Source organism: Chinchilla lanigera, unplaced genomic scaffold (genome assembly GCF_000276665.1).
Source record: "Chinchilla lanigera isolate Chin_1 unplaced genomic scaffold, ChiLan1.0 scaffold00020, whole genome shotgun sequence".
In the NCBI taxonomy this organism is placed as follows: Eukaryota; Metazoa; Chordata; class Mammalia; order Rodentia; family Chinchillidae; genus Chinchilla; species Chinchilla lanigera.
The window spans coordinates 10,254,279-10,269,682 of record NW_004955421.1 but is presented as its reverse complement, the minus strand read 5'-3'; the positions used below and the strand labels follow the sequence as shown (position 1 = coordinate 10,269,682).

At 41.1% G+C, this 15,404-nt stretch overlaps 2 protein-coding genes across 5 annotated transcripts in view; one reads left to right on the top strand and one right to left on the bottom strand.

Annotated features, from left to right (window-relative positions):
* The window catches only part of Cntn4 (contactin 4), a 661,264-nt gene extending 659,052 nt beyond the window's left edge, over nt 1-2,212 (top strand). For all 4 annotated transcript variants that reach the window (XM_005383752.2, XM_005383753.2, XM_013513798.1 and 1 more), the window contains one exon: nt 387-2,212. In XM_005383752.2, the coding sequence (XP_005383809.1) occupies nt 387-487 (101 nt within the window). In that variant the 3' untranslated portion in view covers nt 488-2,212. The remainder of the gene's footprint in view (nt 1-386) is intronic.
* Nucleotides 2,213-9,922: 7,710 nt separating this feature from the next.
* The window catches only part of Il5ra (interleukin 5 receptor, alpha), a 48,167-nt gene continuing 42,685 nt past the window's right edge, over nt 9,923-15,404 (bottom strand). Inside the window, exons 12-13 of the mRNA XM_005383750.1 lie at nt 13,812-13,896; nt 9,923-11,224 (exon numbers count right to left, since the gene is read on the bottom strand). Coding sequence (XP_005383807.1) covers nt 11,138-11,224; nt 13,812-13,896 — 172 coding nt within the window. The 3' untranslated portion in view covers nt 9,923-11,137. The remainder of the gene's footprint in view (nt 11,225-13,811; nt 13,897-15,404) is intronic.

Genomic DNA, 15,404 nt, shown 5'->3' with positions numbered 1-15,404 from the left:
AAGAATAGAAGGAAAAAAATGGAAACAAAGTTTTTGTAAATAAAAAGGGGAAGAGGTGTTGAAGGGAGGGGAAGGGAATGGGAGAAAAATGAAGCAAGACATACCATGTACAGGTGCAAACTCCCTATGATAATGTTATCACATTGTATCTAAAATATACCAATAAAATAAAAAGAAAAAAAGCTTAAGCAGAGAAATAGAGCTGTGCTATAACCTGTTTAAGGTTCATAGCTAAGTAGTCACAGAGCTGACACTGAGGAGATGTCAAGAGCTAATCATTTATAGCAGAACCCAGTCTGCTCCGCTGTTTCAGAGAGCTCCTTAACTTCTTTTCCCTTTGTAGTTAAGGTGACGTCATTCTGAGTGAATTTGTTCTCTCTTTTCAGATTCCTACGCAAGAGGATCCGGAGCTTCCACCTCGAATGCATGTACACTGTCAGCCATTAGCACCATAATGATTTCCCTCACAGCCAGGTCTAGTTTATGACAAAAGTTATCTAAAGGACTTGCTGTTTATAATATAAGCAACATTTAGCTAGCTGTTTTGAAGACACCCAGTACTAAGTAATATTGTTGTTCAAGTACATCTTATTACTGGAAAAACGTTTTTTGCTTCTTTAGGAATGGCAGTACACAGTACTTCCTCAAAGCAAACCTAGCTTTGTCTGAAGTTTCTTTGGAAACTCTTCAGTGCACTGAAGACATCTGTAATACGATGTTACCAAAGCAGTTTACATAAGTCCTTATATGCATATTTTTTATTATATATTTAGTGTTTTATAGAATTTTTAAAGTTAACATATAATGTAGATATTAATTTTTTTCCTCTGCTGTAAAATGCTATGGCCAACATGACCATACAATTATGATTTGAGAATATTTCCTTTAAAGACAGAATTTGAAACTCATCTTGGTGAAGAAATTGCAAATCACTTGTACAGTTTTACAAGGATCTAGTGGCAGAACAGCTGGAGACTTGCTCTCTAACTCAAGGCTGCTGTATATAAATTACTCTTTGAATGGTTGAAGTGTTGAATCAAGTCCTTTAGACATGTACAATATGTTTTCCCACCCTGTTGTGTATTTTGTTATTCAACACGACTTGAGATGGTTTCAGGAATGGCTGCAAATCTCAAAAACCTACCCTTACTGCCCAAGAGGCACTTGTGCAATATTTCCATCCCTGAATTTAGCATTGTGTGGTAAGACTTTCCTTTCACTCAACTAAGTTAGCATTGTCTTTGTAATAGCATTATCTTAGACATTAAATTTGAAATTACATATCCTGTAGTAACATAGACTGAAAGTTGCTATAGTCAACCAAGTCTTTCAAAGGATAAAAGATAATTTTATTACCTATAAATTTATGTTTTGAATGTAAATTTACAAACAAAAATAATTCTCTGTCAATGAACTCACAACTTCTTTACAAAATTTCTTATATATAATATGTGTACCTCTGTAATAATAGAACCCTTCTTTTGAATCACAATGGCTTATGAAGTTTGGAAGATTTCTCCTATTTCAACAAATAGTTGCTGCAAAGAATTTTTCATATGATTCTATAAAAGATCTTTAGTAAAATTGTATGGTATCTTGACGATTCTCTTGTTTTACAATAGCTAAACTAGTTGCTTTATAAGCTTTACCTTCTAAGTCTTAAAATTACGCACTGGAAAATGACAATATCAACAAAACCGTGTTCTTATGAAAAGAACTGTTTGTTAGGATGGGGGAGGTTTTGTAAGCTGACCCTGGTGGAGTAGTAATCTAAAAGGCAAAGCAATTTTCTATAAAAAATTCACATGTACACAAGATGTTGCTCTTTTTCAAAGAGCTCAAGTTTGCCTGTAACTTGTCATTTTTGCTTACAAATAACGTAAGTTAACTTTTCAAACTTCTAATTATATTTATCCAATAAAGTCATAATCAGGATTCCACTTGTGTAAAAATTAGGACAATACCACAACAAAAAAAAAATATTGTCAGTATTTCAAGCTGTGTTCCTTGCTTAGTTTGATATGGTTACTTCTATGTTAAAGTAAAATTTAAAATCGCACACAAAAAAAATAAAAAAAAACAAGAAAATGAATGAAAAAAAAATGATATCCTAAGTAGTTCCCAACCCCAGTGTAAATGATATTTACCAGTGATCTAGCATATGTAATCTTTTTTTAAAGGTATTGTTAATAAATATTCTGTCATTTATAAAGATATTTGTCTTCTGGGAGCATTTTTACTGCCTGCCTGTCAGGGAATATGTCAGCTCACTCTTGTGCTGGTCATAATTTGGGATCATAGGGGGACTGAAAAGTCTCTGGCCATGACCCAAAGTTAGATGACCCAGAGCTATCCCTTTGGAAGTGACAACCCTAAAGACACCGTTTCAAACTCTCTTTGAAAATAGGGAGAGTCAAAATCCATGAGTAAATGTCCTCAAGATCAGACTTGAATATTTTCTTTGGATTAGCCAAGGCTTTTGTATATTTTATTTAAATATATCTGTCAGTTTCCCTACCTCTTCCCCTTGCCAAAATGATAAAAGCTAAGCTCGAGCACAGAAAGCCCTTCTTAATCTAAAACAATTTAACTCAGCATCCAGTCACAGCGAGCCCTCTCTAGTCCCTGAACACTGCTTGCTTTTGGTTTCACCTCTGTGCCTTTCGGTCTCCTGGCTGCCCCTTCTTGAAATGTCCCCCAACCACCTCCCACACCCAATGTCTGCTGCCTAGGGTAGCCCCAGCCCCAGCTCATCTATGAAGTCTTTCCCTACATCAGTCCTTTGTGATGCCCCTTTGAATTCGCTGCAATCCTCCACTTAGTAATTAATCAGGTACTACTTTTGGAAATCTTTTGTACTGTTATCTTGCATTTTAACTTAACTCCTGTATTGTTATCTACTTTTCCTTGTATGTATGCCTTGTCTCCCCGACTAGATTGTAAGCTCCTTGAGGGCAGGGACATTGGTCTTCTCTTCCATGTACTCTCCGTAATGCCTAGCACAGTGCCTTGCAATAAATACTCGTTGATTCATTGACTAAAGGGGTCTCTGACGTAGCATTTTGCATCAATCAGTTGCCTGCCTGTGTGCCACAGCAAACCAACCAGGGAAGAGTGTGTCATGACTTCTGTGATATGCTGGCAAGTCTTAGAAGGCCTGGCTCCTAACTCTATGCCTTGACAAACTCCTTTCACCTCAGCTTTATCATCTGATAACGAGTCCCAGCCTTAGCTGAGTCTAACAGCTGAAGATTTTTTAGAAAGTACAGTCTAGGCCCCTTGACCCAAACTTGTCTGATATTTTTGGCTTTCATAGGTTCGCAGTAGGATCCCTTGGTTGGAAGCCACAGAGACAAATGCTGATTTGAGCAAACATAAGGGAGCTAATTAGCAGGACACAGGTTAGATCTCTTGAGCCCAGGAAACACTAAAGGATTAAGCCTTGGTAAAAAGAAGAGACAGTCCAGACTTCAGGAACTTTGGAAGGTATTTTCCGTGTGCATTTGTGGGAAGAAATTAGTTGTTTCATGTCTCACCGTGCTTAGTATCCAGATTCTTTGGGAAGTGTCTGATCAATTTGGGTCGCACAACCGGGGCACCTTGATTACACTAAGCCTACACTCATATGGAGGGATAGTTCGTTAAAGGGAGATGGAAATGATGTTTCTCAAACGTAGAAAATAGATGCTGGGTGGTTCTAAACAACAGAGGTTCGATGCGTATCCAGTCACGGGGACATGCCGTCCCCTCCGCCCAAATAGTACACTCAGGTGGAATATGTTCTTGCTTGAGATTTTTCCCTAAAAGAAGGATACTAGGAGAATGTTTGGCTTCTTTAACCTTTTCAAGTTACCCTCTTTTTTGTGTGTAATCCACGTGTGATTTAACTGTATGAAGGGCAATTCTCTTCTGACAGATAATTGGATTCTTTCAGTGTACCTAGCTTTTATAGAGCCCGCACACGCTATATAAAAAGCAGCACCTTTCCATTTGGGCAAAAGATGTGAATGATAAAATCAGGTAAGCTCAGTGTTCTTCCGGCCTATGAAGTAAGGGTTGCTATGGATTTCTACCTTAAGACAGTGTGACTTAGTTATTCCTACCATCAGAATCCTGGTCATTCCTATTCAAGGGGCAATTTAAATCCTGATTAACCTTCTCGCACTCTCTCTACCACCTTTGCCTTACTGTAAATATGCTCAAAGATGCTGAAAGAAACTGTCAGTGAGTCATTGGTTGATTAGCTTTGTATGTCTATATGTGTTTTCATGAGAAACTACATTGAAGATATCAATATGTAATACAATAAGCATTGTTAATTCCCAAAAAAAAAAATATGCTCAAAGAACTTTGGGTTATTAAAAGTATGTAAGTGACACACAATTACCTACCAAACTATCTTATAATTTAATGCAGTGTAATCATCCAACAGGTGATTTAGGTAGTGTTTTAGATTATCAGTACTACTGTCCTCCCCCAGCAGCACAGGTAAGAACTATTTTCCTGTTAGAATGAATACGGTGTTCTGACTAGAAATAGCTATGTGACCAGCCGTAGTGACTTGGAGGATAAGCCTTTAAACTCAAGGATCATAGTCAATCTGTGGGCATATCCACAATTATTCCACAGCATTCCTGCACTAGGACCTTGCAAAGGCAGCGTAAATCACTGACTGAAAGCATGGATTCTGGATGCTGACACCCTGAGGTTCACTCTCACAATTTCCATTTATTAAATGGTATAAAGTCTGTAAAGTTCAAAATATATGACTCTACAATCACTGACGACTGTTGGATAAATCCGTTCATTGTTTTCTCCAGCTAGGGGCATAAGATAAGCCGTAGATACAGAATTCAGATGCTTCCTGTCAGCAAAGTGAGTTGAACTCAATGGCCACATCCATTATGGCTTTTTATTTAAGTTTCATTTCTTAGTATAAATATTTAATACTTCAAAAACATTTACCAATTGAAACGTTGATTTTAAGAAAAGAAGGGTCTTCATTCAGGTGTGAGAGTCTCCAAACAGCTTCCCGCAGTGGCCCCCCAGGTATTGACCTCTCATTTCTCTTTCAGGGCATTTGATCACTACCTGCTCCCGTCTGTCACTCGTGCCTTCCTACCTGGTATTTAACATATGTGTTTACATGATTCAAGGGAAAAGCCTCTCTGTTGCCATCTCCTATGATTTCCCAAGCCCTCTGCCGGAGTGTAATTATTCCGTGCCCCTTGGGGAAGGAAACCCCTTTGGGCCCTGTGCTAAGTGGGCTGTGCAGATCAAGCATCACAATTCCACAATGAGAGTGTAAGCTACAATACTTGACGGAGCTCACAGAGCAAACCAGATCGGCCTCTGCCCTTTGTCCTCAGTACTTAGGGTCAGTTGTAGAGCCTCAAAGCTCTAGTGATACAAATCACACACAGTGAAGACTTTTTGTAGAGCGATAATCACATGCTATATCTGAAAGTTTAGAAACTGTGAGTCTGGGGTACTTAAATATAGGTGCGATGCGGTGGGATATCCTCCATCTGTGTCACCTGGGGTTTCCCTACGTATTCTTACCAACTGACAGGAATAGTACGAACTGTGCCAGAAAATATGTCTTAGTAGTCTAATGAACAAATAGTGATATCCTTGGTTCTTCTTTTCATGGTTTTCAAAGTGTTCTTCAGACTAAGAAGCAAGAGATACAGGTTTGTTTTTATGAAGTGAAGGTGAAGAGGTGATACCAGAAGTTCAGCATGACAACTGGGAAATCAGGTGTAGAATTTGAAACTCCTGATTCATTGCCTTTCAAAACCTAGACGTAAGTTTCTATGAAGAGAAAGGGTGGGGTGGAGCAGGGAACTAGACCCTGGGTTCAACTGCAGGACAGTGCAGGACACTGAATAGCAAGAAGGAGATGGTAAGGTAGGTGACAAGATATCTAAGTTGAGGATGTGGGGATGAAGAAGTTATGAATGATGGCAGGCCCAGGGCACAGCGGTTCAGAAGAGCGGGACAGACAGTGTCCCTGAAGTGGTTTGAGTTACTCAGCAAGAGAATATCAGCTGGCCTCCCTGTACCAGGCAATAATGTAGGCAGGAGGGAACGATGTGGTCGGATACGGGTGGGGGAGCCAGGAGACCTGGGAAGTCTGTCATCGCCATAGGAAGACAAGCCCTGATAGTAACTGGCAACAGTGTTTATAGTTATTATTTCTATTTTATGTACGGAGACCTGAGGCTGGGATGTCAGAGCTGTGTCCCAGGTAGCAGAGCTGGCTGGGCAGAGGCCTAGAATTCAGATGCTAGTGGCTTGGTTTCAGGGCCCCCTCCAAACACTAGATTTCAAGATGCACTAACAGATGACACGTCATAAATGAGAGACGGTGGGCAAGTGGATGGGTGGACAGACTGGTTACCCTACAGCAACAAGAAGGGAGGCAGTAATGTGCCTCTGACATTGAAAAGTGACCTGGGGAGCCGGGCCAAGCTCGCAGTTGCTGAGAGAGCTCATACTGCTCTGGTGTGGTCATTGTTCTGCTCCAGTGTGTCCTAGCCAGGCTGTTTCTCCTTTTTTTTTTAACTGAGAATTGTATTTTTGCTTGTTTTTTGTATTGACTTCAGGTGACTTAGAGCTGTTTTCTTCTAACTCATGTTATCCTCCAGGATCGGGGTTGCCATATAAAATATGAGAGGCCTAGTTCAATTTAGATTTCAGCCAGGGGTGGGGGCGCACTCCTGTAATCCCAGCACTCAGAAGGCTGAGGCAGGATTCTCCAAGTTTGAGGCCAGCCTTGAACAATGAGTTCAAGGCCAGCCTGAACTACATGGAGAGACCCTGTCTCAGAAAACTAAAGAATAAAATAAAAAAAAATAGATTTCAGATTTTTTTTAAAAAGTATAATGTTTTAGTATGTGTATGTCCATGCATTATTTACTTAGAATTCAAATTTAGTCCTCCTTTATTTGTATTTGTTAAACGTTACAGTCTTAGCATCATGGTCTCAAGGTGCAGTTAATTAAATCAGACATACAAGCTTAAATGTCACATAGTTTATATGAGAAACCCAAAATATAAATAAATTAAAGAGCAAAATTTAAAAATCATAGGAAACAAGGAGCTAGATATTTTGCAAAAGGAAAAGTGACCCAGAGATGGATAGATGAGGGGTGGGAGAAGGAGAGGAAGGGGATGAGCAAAAAGAATTATGATGTGTTATGCATATGTACAATTGCCCACAGTGAATGTGATCAGTATGTACTGCAAACATATACTAATAAAAATTTTAAATTTAAAAATGGAGCTAACAAATGTTACAATCCTATGCGGGGAAGAAGATGCACCCCAATTAAAGACATTAATTTCTTTCTTGCTTTTGTGATACTGGGATTGAACCCAAGACTTTTGCACCAAACAAAATACTTAGCCATTGATTACTAATTTTTTGAGACCAAGTCTTCCTAAATTACTCTATTTGGGCTCCAACTGCCTCAGTCTCCCAAAGTGCTGTAATCACAGGTGTGCTCAACCATGCCTGGCTTGAAGTCATTAAAATCCTAATTCAAAATTCCAGGGTCTCTGAAAGTCCCGGGCTCTGAGAGTCAGGCAGAGGGTTGCTGTTTTGAGTTCAGTTTTGTTTCACTTGCCAAACTCTCCTTTCGCGTTTCCTGGGGTAGAGAGTGTCTGTCGCTGTGAGTCCTGAGAGCCAGGGCTGGGCGAGGTTGCTCTTAGAGGTAAGAGCAAAGAGCACTAAGACAGTGGGATCCTTCCAGGGTAAAGCATCAGATTATGTAGCAAAGAGGTAAAAAAGGAGAGAAAATTCCAGAAATTCTTTGAAGAGGTACCAAAATGGCTTTGTTACCTAGAGCATAAGCCATCGTATAGCTATTTGAAAAATTATGTAGTTGATGGCCCTTGTGTCAGTCTTTGGAACAAACTGAGACCGAATACCTCGTAATTTCAGTTGGCCCAATTGTTCCTCCTGTGTTCAGTGGTTGACAAATGAGAACTGAGTCCTTACTGTACATCTGATACTGTGCTGGGCCCTGGAGAAACTGAGGTACTTCAGATCAAGGGTTCCCTCCTCCAGCTTCAGGGCGGGAAGACAGAAACATACACGTGTTGAAACATGGTTTGAAAAGAGTAGCCAGGTTAAACAAAGTATGAACACGAATGCTGGACTTGTGTCTACTGTGAAACCATTTTATAACAGTGTGAGGCTCAGGCAGACACAAATGTTTTCACCGCTGTCTCTCCCCACACATGCACAATAGGGTGATTTTTATTTTGTTTTATTTAAATTATTCTCAAATTGGCTGCTCTTCTCTAAAAAAAGAAAACACAAAAATAAACAACACATTCAAATTTGAGTTTTTTAAGCCATTAAGCTATAGACAAATAAAATTATTGGTCCACCTTCCAAATCCAGCCTTTTGCCTATTTTTTGGTAAATGAAATGATAACACAACTATGTTCAAATTTTGTGTTACAACAGAAAAGAATGGGTGCAACAGAGATTACATAGCTCAGAAAGCTGAGAATGTTTACTATCGTTTAAACGGTACACCAGTATTTTTATTGTTTTTTTATTCAGTACCCACCTCCCCCCAGTTTGATATTTTTTTCATTTTATCAGATGATAGGGACACATCTCTTAATTTTAATAAGTGCATTGAACCTCCTGACACATTTCCATGTTGAAAAAAGATCAGTGATAATTTCAAAGCGACGCAGGTGGACTATTTTGTGTTGCCATTGACCACGGGTAACTGAAGGCCGAAGGTTTGTGCAGCTGTGAAGAGCCCGGGGCTCACGTGCTCCAAGCTTTCAGGTGCAATCCGTACGCAGGTGCACTAGCCTCTAGCCGTGGCACCTGCGTGATCTTGGGCTGCCGAGGTAAGGGCAGGTATTTGTGAAGTGAACTACAAGATGACTGTCATGAGTTATTTTTTTCATTATTTGAAGGGCCAATGATGGTTTAATTCTGCCGTAACCATACAGCTTGAATGAGTGAGTCTGCTATTAGAGTTCTGTAATGTCTAAGCCAACTTTTGTTTTGTAATCTGGTTCATTTAAGAAACTTCCCTTTCCTTTGTCCCATCTAAATTCAACCCGCAAGTGAGTTCTTAGTGTTCGCAGACAGAAAGGTAAATAAGACAATGTCCTTGATTTTGGAGTGTTTACCCTTTGAATAAGATGAAAATGTTTTGGGGAATGTAGTAATAGAATTAGAAAGAAGGTGAGCTGGGCGTGGTGGTGCATACCTGTAATCGCTCGGGAGGCTGAGGCAGGAGGATTGCTACAAGTTCAAGGCCAGCCTGGGCTACATGGTGAGACTCTGTCTCAAAAGCAAAGACCAAAAAAAAAAGGTACCCAGGGAACAGAGAGGGTTCCTTAGTTCAAAGTGGAAATTGAGGGAAGATTTTTCCATGGCAAAGAGCAAAGTGTTGACAAGATGAAAACGGGTTGAAAAGTCTTTTTTCCATTGAAGCCTAAAGTAGAATCACTGGGAGAGGAGACTGTATGGGGCTCGCAGAGAAACAGTGTAGCGCTAGGTGGTGTTTGTGGGGATTGTGGCTGCAGAGCTACTGAGAAGCCAAGCCAAAGTGTATTTTTTTCTTAAGAGCTTTAATTTGAAGGTGGTGAGGCATTCCATGAGTGTTCTAGACAGCGTAATCCAGGCAGTTATGCCTTTAACAGAGAAAATCCTAGAAGCCTGGATGTCAGTTCAGAGTCTGTTGGCAATAATTCTACCAGAGAGATCATGACATGAATAGTGGGGACAGAGAAAAGAAAAGTGTAGGGAATAAAATAAGGAATAGACCTCTCCTCAATTTACAGATTTAGACCAACCGCTGTCATTTATGTTAAACATATCTCATTCTGAACCACATTTACAGACACATCTATTACCTAAAACAGAAGGACACTGAGAAAATACAGGATTGTCTTTTAATTTGATATCAAATTCCAAAGAAAAGGGGTTTGCAAAAAGTTTGCACTCTGGAATTCAATTTATGAGATATGGAAGCAGAAATAGCTACACAGTCATTGTCGCGAAGATCCTTAGGCTAACATTAAGTCCTGGTCTAATTAGGTTTTTCATCTTTACTTGTGCCATCAAAGATTGTTTTCAGTGAACTGTTCTTGCTTCCAGAGATCTACTTTTTCTTTAGCACCTAGGGTTTATTAATTCCACCAACAGATGGTCCTGACACATACAAGTCTCACCATGAAAATGTTTGGATTTTTAATCAGGATGTTTTTTGCCCATGCAAATTCTTCCCCAGCCTTGCATAAATAACTTGAGGCCTGAAGTATTTCAGTGAGGCTCAGGTGGCCAAGCTGTTGGCAGACATGAACTTCACCCGCACTGTCTCTCTGCTGCACACAGCAAATTCCAAGACACAAAGAAAGAGATGAGGCTAAATCCCTTGTTGCAAAGGATGTCTTGGAAAGCGAGTATTTGTTTTAGATCCTGTGTCTGGGAAGGCTCCAAAAGGAAAACCTCTCCAATCTTTGCTGGTGGGAGCCAACTTACATGAGCCCGGCTTACGTCAGTCGCAGATGATGGTATTTATCATTAAATGAATGTTCACATTCTCTAATTTGCTGTGATGAGATCCAGGTCATGGCAGCCTTGTCACCAGACACACAGGTCTCCTAGTTACTTCCATTTGCATTCTCAAGAAAACCTGTCATCTTCTCTGTGATATTGAAGGCCTTGATTTCTGCTAAATGTTGTTGAATTCCAAATACCTGCAAGGTGGTGTACAGTGGCAGGGCAAATAGCCAAACTGGCACTGCCAGAAGTAAGCACACTTCACATTACCCTTAGAAACTGTCTCTTGTGCCAGAAAGTCTGAGGTAAGACGTGAGGAGGTGCTGTCCTATAGAGCATGAGGAGAAATCCCATGGGCAAATATTTTTCAGTCACTTCGATGGGAGCAAGGAGACTTTTGATGAAGCATTCACATGCTTTATCAAGCATTCTTCAGCAAGGAGAAACAGAAGGAGAAACATGGCATATGTCTGAATATATTCCCTTGCAGACTAATTGAGTTCCATGAATTATAAACACCTCTTAGCCAGGAAATCATAGTTCTTCTCACTGGTACGTATGTGAGTTCACCGGAGAGTGCCACAGTGACAATCAAAACACAGAACTTTCCGTGATTTCAAATAAAGGCTCTTCTACATAAGTTATACCTTCAATTTCTGTTTCACTGGAAACAGCTTTCTGCAAAACAAAATGTCTCCCATTAGATATCTCTCAGCAAACATCTCATCTCTTTGAATTTTTTAAAGTTGTTTTTAATTCCTCTCTTTCTCTAAGTCCCCTCTCTCTCTCTTTCTCTCTGTCTGCCTCTCTGTGTCTACCCCCCATTTTTATTGGAAACTTTATATGCGAAGAGAATAAGTTGTCCTGAGAACTCAGCCCCTCCTAAGCTTTGATATTAATCTTTTGCTAAACCAGCCCATCTACTCTAGGTTGTTATTTTGCACACATGACTTAATTTTAATTAACAGCAGACCTCAAGCTTAAATGGTAAGTTTTCAAGCCAGTTTCTTTCTCCAACCCCAGAATAGGAAAGGAAATCTTTTAGGGCTCTATAAGGAAATTAGATAACAGCATCAAGATGTTCCATCAACAGACCAGGACAAGTGATGTCAAGCTGATCTTTAAATCCAGTGTGTGCTGTGTTCTGTAGCAAAGAAAGACAGGCAGCACACATTCTGAGGAACCCACCCAAAGTTTCGCATGGGGCGCACTCTCCTTCCCAAAGACCTGTGGGTGAACAAAACAGGTGGGCCACTCCCCTGGTAAATGAAAACAGAAGGATCGAGCCAGGGACAGAGTGACTTTTCTCAGCCTCTTCTTTAACAATTCTCTTCTTTAACAGCTTAGTAACTTTTCTGAAAATGATTACAAATACAAAACTGCAGAACTCTAAAGAAAGGCCACAGGTTATTGAAATTTTGCCATTTTGGTGAGTTTTTTCATCATCCCTTCCCTTTTTCCTATGACCTGTCACCCTATGGTCCATTGATTTGTATTACTTTATTAGAGAGGAATCTGAATTTGTTAAGAAAATTGCTTGTTCTAAATCAGGGATCAACAAACTATAGCCAGATCTGGCTTGGTTTCTGTTTTTGTAAATAAAGTTTTATTGGGAACAGCCATGCTAATTTCTTAGCACATTTTCTGTGAATGCTCTTGACACTGCAATGATAAAGGACAAAGTTGAAAAATAAACTCTTTGGCCTTCAACTACTTATTATCTGGATTTTTGGAGAAAAAGTTTGTTGACCTGAGACATAACAATGCAACTTAAGGATGAATTTGATGAAGTTTAGTAACTATTGACTGAAAATCACCAACACTGCTGACAGAAATTAAAGAAAACCTAAATAAGATACACGCCATTTTCACAGGTTGGAAAACTCAAATGTTGCTTTTCCTTGTGTTAATTCATATTATAATACAATATAACTTGCAATTCCAGGTGTTTTGTAAAAAATGGTAAGCTGGCTCTAAAATTTTTATGACAATGGGATAGGCTAGGATAACTAAAACAACTTTAGGGAAAAAAGTCGTTTTTGGAGATCTTACCGTACCTGGTCTCAGAGTTTACAATAAAGCTACAGTAATCACAGTAGTATTGTTTTGCAATGAAGATAGACTGATGAACCAAAGAAAATAAAGTGATAGTGTAGAAATAGACCCGCACGTACGCAAACAACTGCTTTCTGACGAAGATGTCAGGACAGTTCCCCCGCAGAAAGGAGAGTGTTTTCAGTAGGGACGCTGGGAAGATTGGACAGCCACAAGTAAGTGACCAGCTAACCCTGTGTGCTCGGAACGGTGAGGAGACGCTGGAAATTCATATTCAGGGAAAGCATGGTCTTTCTGTCTTAGTTACTGCCCTGGTTGGTGGGGGAAAAGATCCTTGAAATCTTAGGAGGAGCAGTTTATCTTGGCTCACAGTTTGTAGCAGCTTCAGGTCACAGTTGTCTGGCTCCAAAGCAAGACAGCAGTGTGGCCAGTGGGTGTGGCCGAGGGGTGTGGCCGGGGAGAGCTGCTCAGGGTAAGACACGAAAGGGACAGAATAAGATCCGAGGAAGAGCAGGGAGGAGGATAAACCCCGCAGGCCATGGCCCCACTGACCCACCGCTTCAGACAGACCCCTCTCTAACAGCTGGCAGCTGGCAGCCCCATGATCCTGTTACCTCCTCAAAGCCTGGGCTGTGACTGTGTGAGGCGTGGGGGTGGGGGAGCATCTGGATAGAAACCGTAATGCTTTCTCTGCACTTTTACTACTGTTCATTTCTTCACTCACACAGTAAAGTTGCCTTGAAAATTGTTTATGGACTTACAGGAACATGGAATCCTAAAGCACTAGAGTTCAGTGGAACACTGGACAATTTCATCTGTGCCTCTTACTATATACAAAAAAGGAAGTTGAGGTTCACAGGGTTGGAATTGTCTAAGTTCTCTTAAAAGATGCCTGAAAGAACTGGGCTTCATGGCACAAGCCTGTAATCCCAGCATTTGGGAGGCTGAGGCAGGACGATTGCCAAGAGTTCAGGGCAGCCTGAATTGCAAAGGAAGGCCCTGTCTCAAAAAAGCAAAGCAAAAAAAACAAAAAAAGAAAGAAAAGAAAAAAATATGGCTGACAGGAAATGAAAATGAAAATTTGACTAATTAAGTGAAGTAATAGGCTCCTGGCCTCCTGGGAAAATCCCTGCTTTATAAGAGAGAAAACCAAGAATCAAAGACAGTTCCCAGGGATCTCAGGACATCTCCCGGGAACTTGCAGTATTACCTCGCAGTTAGTGGTCACAATGAGATCTTTGATGTTACTTTTTGGTGCTGGAACTGGTGGAAACAACTTGGTCCATAAGTGATACCTGAAAACAGAGTAAAGGAAGGAGCTGGGTGGATATGTACTCCAAACTGACCTGAATTCCACGACTACTCATTTCATAAATTCAAGATCTTCCTTGGTCAAAATTTCCAGATGTTTACAGCATAATACCAGTTGAAGGCCTCTGGGTGCCACAAGGTTGTGATGTGGCTTCCGAGTCACCCACAGCGGTGAAACGGTTATGGTCCCACGTCTGTGCACACCGCTGAGCCTAACTTCTGAAAAGGAACTGTAAATCCAGGACGCAGCGCCTCCCATCCTGCACAGTCACGGCAGTAGCATCCCTTCCCCAGCTGCTCCGATCATACAGTTTTCTTTCTTTCCTTTTGCTTCCTTTGAACTGTGATTCCCCAACTGACCGATCGATGCTGTGTAAATACAACACTTACAACAGTAAATTTGTTCCACATTTTCCACAATCTGAAAAGGCCAAGACAGAACATGTTCTTAAACATGTTCCTGAAGGGAACTTTGCCTTACTGAATGCTAACGTGCATGGAGAAGGCTTAGCGGACCATTTGTCGGCCCCCTAGGGAGGATGCCACATTTGCAAGATATTTCTAGACTCTGTTTGTTACTGGCTTATGGGTCCCAAAGAGATTCTTTCCAGATTCTTCTTGTCCTGAACAAAGAATTGGACAAGACATACGGAGAGGGTAATGGGGAAGTACATGTATTGAAGGTAGGAAAAAAGCATGCTCTGCAAAGTGAGAGTGGGCTGGGGAAAAGCCTCACTGCGACTATGGGAATAGTGGAGGGGAATCTTTCACATCTGGAATCCCTAGAGAGCCTTCTCCCTCATGCACATCTGGGACTGCTGTCCCATCAAAAACTCACTTGACCTGGGCCAGATTTAAACTGTCCTATGGAAAACTCACTTGGTTTCGCATCAGAAGTAAATGAAGAATTGAAGATAACACTTTTCTAAGCCAGGTATGTGGTGCACACATGTATTCCCAGCACTCAGGAGGCTGAGGCAGGAGGGTTGCTGTGAGTTAGAGGCCAACTTGGGCTACAAAGTAAGTCCAAGGCCAACCTAAACTGCATAAGCGAGACCCTGTCTAAAACAAAACAAAAAAACACTTTTCTGATTGGGTCCTAGTAAGGTGTGCGGGAACTCCAGAGTCATCTTGGGTTTTATGTTCTGTGCATGCGCCGTGGGTCTCATGGCTTTGACAGACTAAGCCCACTTGCTTGACCAGCTTTGCCCCAGCCCTAATCCCCTCCTTCACAATCAGCAGTCAGAGGCGCGGTGACTGCAGGGCCAGGTGGGAGTCGGCCCCTGCTGACTAAGGATCACACTGTGGCGGCATTGTGATGATTCAGCCTCCATTATGCTGCCTTCTTTCACCTGAAGTGTGAGAAAGGGGCTCACACTGGTGGCTTAACAAAGAAGCAAGGGGGCTGGGGATTTAGCTCAGCGGCAAAAGCGCCTGCCTGGCAAGCGCAAGGTCGTGAGTTCGGTTCCCGGTACCGGAGAAAAACCAAAAA